This window comes from Rhinolophus ferrumequinum, chromosome 22, assembly GCF_004115265.2.
Source record: "Rhinolophus ferrumequinum isolate MPI-CBG mRhiFer1 chromosome 22, mRhiFer1_v1.p, whole genome shotgun sequence".
Taxonomy (NCBI): Eukaryota; Metazoa; Chordata; class Mammalia; order Chiroptera; family Rhinolophidae; genus Rhinolophus; species Rhinolophus ferrumequinum.
The window spans coordinates 51,834,095-51,839,780 of NC_046305.1; the positions used below are offsets into that span (position 1 = coordinate 51,834,095).

Below are 5,686 nucleotides of genomic sequence, written 5' to 3' on the forward strand. Positions count from 1 at the left end.
ATGTGATAACTATTTTATTCCTTTCCTGGGTCATTACTAAGCTCTGAGAGCATCATCCTTTAATTATACTCGTAGTTCTTTTAAGAAAACACAAATCACTAAGGTAGTTTTTGTTTCTGATCAATGTCTTTAAGGCTGGATGGAAAATGAAGGGAAAAAAAATGACTCAACACAAGATATTGATCATCAGGTTATTTAATTGTTAATTTTAATACAGTGCCCTCAGCAAACTATGTGGGTAAACATTTCGTAGACTTACTTAGTGGATGTTGGTTACAAGAGCTTCTTATGGAATCAAGCGTGCTTCAGATTTGTATCCTCTTTCTCCTTTATAATTATTCTGATTTCTTATTTGAGCCAGAAACTATGAAAGGGCTAATATTTAATAAAAGTTTGTTGAATGAATGAACGAATGAACCAATGGCATCGATTACTTGCACCTGGGCATGAGCATAGAGTCTTGAATCTACTTTAATTGGGTGCTAGAAAGTCACAATTATCTTAAGTTATGGTACTATCTGAGATGATTTTGAGAGATACAATTTGGGGATAAACTTGCGATCTGTAGGAAATGTCATGAAGCAAAACTCTCTGCATCTGCGAAGGAATAATAATTTATGATTATAAGTTTTGTGAAGTCTCGTTCCTCCAATTTGCCACATTATGAAAAACCAATGAATAGTTGAGGAAATTGGCATCTGTTACAGATATGGAAGGGATTTTTCCATCTTTAGTGACAGGTAACTTGTGGGAAATCGTCTCAGGAGAAAGTCCATTTTAGCACTTGGAAGTAACATTGTACGGTAAGATGTTTGTTTGGTGTGACCTGTGTTTGGTGGTAGCTCCCACTGCTGAATACTTGATATTTTGCTCTTGTAGCAATTTAGGAAGGGAATCTAAAGGATTATTAATCTGCATCTGAGGTGAGTGTAGAGGGTGATCAGGACGGAAGGAGTCTGGGGCATGTTCAAGTGTACAAAGTATCTTGGAACTTCTGGGGTACCTGTAAGGGCTGGTTGCTTCATGGCACTCCCGTCCCTTTGGGGCTCTGCTTCCTCTCTGAGGGTGGTCCTGCTTTCCTTCCAAGGCCTGGGGAGCTGATGTTTGCTGTGTGTCAGAGGACCCTCACCAGGCAGAGGTTCCCTGGTGTGCTGTCGTAATGCTTAGCTGTCATCGGAAAAGACAGAACAATCAGAGGTGTCAGTGGTGAGCTGGTCCTTGCGGAGCTCTGGGCTGGATGCCCTGGCTGTCTGACCTTGAGTTTGACGTTGCCCTGCCGTTCTGCCTGTCTGTCGCAGGAGCATCTCCTGCAGGTACTCGTACAGCGGACTGGAAGGGACTGTGCCCCTCTCTGCACAGCAGGGTTCCTGGTCCCTCTGAGTCCTCTCTTCAAGCGCTGACTCTGGGACTGAAGAATCACGTCCCTTCTTGGCTGGATTTTGTTGGTCGTCACCTCCTGCCAGCTCTGGGGGGCTTTCATCCTCCTCCTCCAAGGTGGCAGGTTCCTCTGTTTCAAGGAGTGTCTCGGGAGAGGCTGGACGGTCCTCATCTAGACTTTTTACTAGAGCCTCCTGGGGCTCTGGTGCCCCATCTTCCTCATCGGTACCTGGGTGCTGGACCTTGAGCTCTTCCTTGCTGTCTTCCTTTGTAAGGAGCTGCATTCCGTAAAGCTGGTCAGTGACGTCTGCACTCAGGGCACCTGGGGTCTCTGTCTCTGGGGACTTTCTGTCTTCACCTCCCACCGTGGACTCCTGTGCCCCTGGGTGTCCAGTGGGCTCCACAGCTGGGCCAGGGCCTCTGGTCTCTGAGCCCCGACTCCTGTGCTCTTCTCCGTCGAGCTGTTCCTGTTCCTCCGAGAGCGGCTTATCCTCTCTGCCAGCGACTGTTGGCACCACTGCCTTCTGAGTTCTGTTTCGCCCACCCAGTGCTACCTGCTTCTGGGTGTCTGGGGTTTTACGGTGACTTCCTTGCACAGACTCTCTGAGTGGGTCTACTTGACGCTGGGAGTCCCCTTGCACAGGCAGGTCACTTGTCTCTGAGCTGCAGTCACCGTCCTCTGGAGTCAGGCTGTTGCGGGTTTCAGGAGACCCTTTATCACTCTGTGTGACTGTCGGCTCAGGAGCGCCTCCCTGGTGACGATCACCCTCCTTGAGTGGCTGATCGTGAGTCTTGGTGGCCCTCTTATTTCCTCCTCTAGACTGGTTCTCCCGCGGAGCCATCTGCCACATTCTTCCTCTTGCCCCAGGTGTTCCTTCTGCTGCAGGGTCACTGCTGCTGCCCCCGGGGGCTTCTGCTGCGCCTTCCTCAGCTTCTCCTGCCTTGTCTCCTGCAGCGACGGCTCCTTCTGCTTCAGCATGATTCTGAGCTCCTCCTTCCGAGCTTAACTCTTGTGTCTTAGGAACTTGTTCAGCATCCCTTCCTTTGCGTGGTTCCTGGAGTTCCTGACACTTCCCGCCCTGGGTTTTGTCTTCCAGGGCTGGTGGCTGAGTCTTTCTCTCACTCTCTTCCTGCCCTTTTGTTCCATGGGCGTCAGGGCTTCTCCCGTCTTTCCTTTCAGTTCGAACATCAGGTGTTTCTGAAACATTTCTGCTATCACCTTGCATGGACAGGTCCTTTGTTTCATGTTCTTTTTCTTCTGTTGGGGATTCAGGGATGTCAGATGTCCTACCATCGTCTTCTGGGTCAGCTGGATTCTCTGTCTCAGGTGCTGTCCGGTCAGCATCTTTTCCTGGTTCTCCAGTCTTGGCTGTTCTGCTACCATCCTCAGGACCGTTTGATTTCTGGGTCTGCAATGGTTTCCAGGCAGCAGCTTGTGCTGGCAGGTCAGCACGTGCTGAACTGGGTTTATCTTTTCCTTGTAGTGGTTGTTCTCGTGTGTTAGAAAGTTCCTGAACACCCCTTTCTGCTGCAACTTCCTGCTCGTCAGGTGGTCTCTGAGTTGTTTCTTCTGATGGAAAAGTTTGGGTTCCCAATTTCCCTTCCTGTTCTCCAAACTGGTCTCTTGTCTCAGCAGCACTTTGCTCCCAGGCTGGGTCATCTCCTTCCCTGGGAATCTCCTCATCTTGCCCCTCCCCCTTTGTGGGACTGCCAATCTGTTCTGATCCAGCTTTCTGCTTATTTGTCTCAATTTGGGCCCCTTTGGCTCCTGTTGCTGGTACATCTTGGGTCACTTCCTGGCTCTGCTCAGCTCCTTCCAGGGTCTGGTTCTCAGGGTCACTGTGCCCGGATGCTTCCCCGGGCAGTTTGTGAGTCTTGGTGTCTCGCCGTGGGTCCACCCTGTTGCACCCCCTTTCCTCAGAGCTGAGCTGAGCTGATGACACTTTTCCTGAAGGAAGAACTATGTTGTCTTGAGCGGGTGGAGTTCCTTCTGTCCCTTGGCCAGTTCTTCCGGTTGCCTGAAGGCCCATGTCATCTGGCTTCTCTTCTGGTTCAGATACTTGTCCTGGTTCTGAATTTAGTAATGATTGTATGTCAAGATAGCAGAGGTCCAACAAGTGGAAGATTGCAAGAACAAATTTGTCAAAACCGATAGTGCCATCACTGTCAATATCCAGAAGATTCAAGTTGCTCTCCACAGCATGAATGACATGTGGCTGCATGAAAACACAGTGACAAATCAGTCGATTTACACAGGGTCAAGTGTCTCCAGTGTCTTCGTGTCTCCCAAGCGTACTCATTTTTCAACCCTATTCCTCGGGAACTAGTGAAATTTCCCCAAACAGTAAGAATTTGTTAATTTTGGATGCCATTTTTCATGAGAGAGCTATGGCGAAGAGGGAACATTTACATCGCTTGCGAGCTGCGTATAGACGCCTCCTGGCTCACAACCCCTCCCAAAAGCCCACTTTGCTGAAGCGATTGTCCCCGTGGTAAGGAAACCTCATTTTCCTCTGTAAGATGAGCTAAGCATTTGCATAGAGTGGGGGACTGAGACTGACAAAAGTTGTTCAAAATCAGTGAGTGCTGAGAGCTGGTAGCCAGGTGTGAAATGGGCAGGTATCACTGGTGCCCATCCTGCTTGGAATACAGAGAGAGGGTGTGTGGGGAAGAATTCACACAGCTCTGTGAGTCCTCACCTGGAGCACATCCCCAAACTCGTCCTGGACGAGCCGTTTCAGGTCCTTGCTGGTCAGCATCGCCTCCTCACCGTCCTCCCTGGCATACTTGTGGAATGTCTCGATTACACAGAGGACATCTCCCAGGAGCCGAGGCATGGTGACAAACTCAGGAGACTGTGAGAAGGACAAACAAAGCTCATTTCCCAGGAGGGGTCCTTCAGGAAGGAGGTAACAAGATCATCCTTCTTTCTGTCCCTCCCCCAGCTCCACCGGCACCATCTGCTCTATTCTATCTCCTAAAATATTGTATCTGAACTTCAGGGCCGATCTGGTTTTGGACCAGATAATGTGGCGAGATCAGATCTAGTATTAGACCCTCTTCACCCCACCCTTTGGAAAACAGTGACACTCATACGTTGAGAGAAAGCTTTATTATAAAAGGAGGGTGGAAAAAGAACTCAAATTAAGTACTGACATGCACAAAGAAAGCCAAAAGAGTGGGACTAATCCTCCAGCCTCACCTGGGGGTGTCCACCCGTTTTTTCCCCCCACCTCGGCACAGTCTAACTTCTCAGCTTAGGAGAGTGTGGCTTTTGAAGGCAGCAAAGCTGGTAGAAGAAAGAGCAATGCCAAGGAAATCAACCACTATGAAGGCAGACCAAGGAAACTTTTTTTTTTTTTTTTACCAAGAAGACAAGGCTCAGTGAACTTAGGGTAAAACAAATAAATAGAGTTCAGACCCCTCAGTCAATACCCATCATTTAAATGTATTTTCATCTGAGTGTAGGTCTGAGTTCTGTATGTTGTTAAATAGTATTCATGCCTCTGTCATACAGTTTGTATTTTTAAAAAAAGAAAATGACCGAAGAATTCCAGAAGCAAAGGATGCATTTGGGTGGCTGGAGCTCCCAGTTCAGTATCGGTAACAGTGGTCGACTTAGCGTGTGTTTCCTCTGAAATCCGCATGGAATCTTACAGATAAGCAAAGCAGCAGCTGAGATCCTCAGTGTACTCAGGCAGCGAGGTCTGTGAGACTTACCTTGTTCTGAGTGAGAGCGAGTGGGATGTGGGATGCAGGATGCAGGGCCCGCAGGCAGTGAGCTGATGGCAGGCGCCCAAACCTTTTATGGAGTCTCTAATTGCACAGTTTGGGAGGAGACACCCTCCGGGTCTAAAGCCCTGATTCATCACCACTAACCCATCCCCCCCTTGCCCTACTGCCTGCTTGTCTTATTTTTATTTCGTTCTTTGGGCAGCTTCAGTTAAGTCTTGGCTCAGGCTCTCTTAGAGGAATGAGAAGGGGGTATCTTGGTTCATTTACTGACTTTTGCTGGTTATACTCTTGAGGGATCATTGGGGTGGTGTTGGCTTTTTTTTTTTTTTTAACTTAAGGACACAATTACATTTCTGTTTGACAAATCACAGGGCTGGCAGAGACCTCAGAAGTCATCTGATTCCTCTCTCTGCTCACAGGATGGACTGTATTTGATCCAGCCGGAAAGATGGGTGCCAATCATGTGTTTAAAAATAGAGGCCCCATGTAGGCATGTGACAAAAGTAGGGATACCAGTTGCTTCAGGTGTGTCAATGCTTTGCTCTCCTTGCCCAGAGGCAAAGGTAGAAAATAA

General features: G+C 48.5%; 1 protein-coding gene across 1 annotated transcript; it reads right to left on the minus strand.

The window, feature by feature from the left end:
* Nucleotides 1-249: 249 nt before the first annotated feature.
* TCHHL1 (trichohyalin like 1) lies at nt 250-4,226 on the minus strand. Its single transcript, XM_033093586.1, is given in 2 exon segments — nt 250-3,593; nt 4,077-4,226. Coding segments are annotated over 2 exon segments (2,835 nt in total). The 5' UTR covers nt 4,215-4,226; the 3' UTR covers nt 250-896.
* Between the last annotated feature and the right edge of the window lie 1,460 nt (nt 4,227-5,686).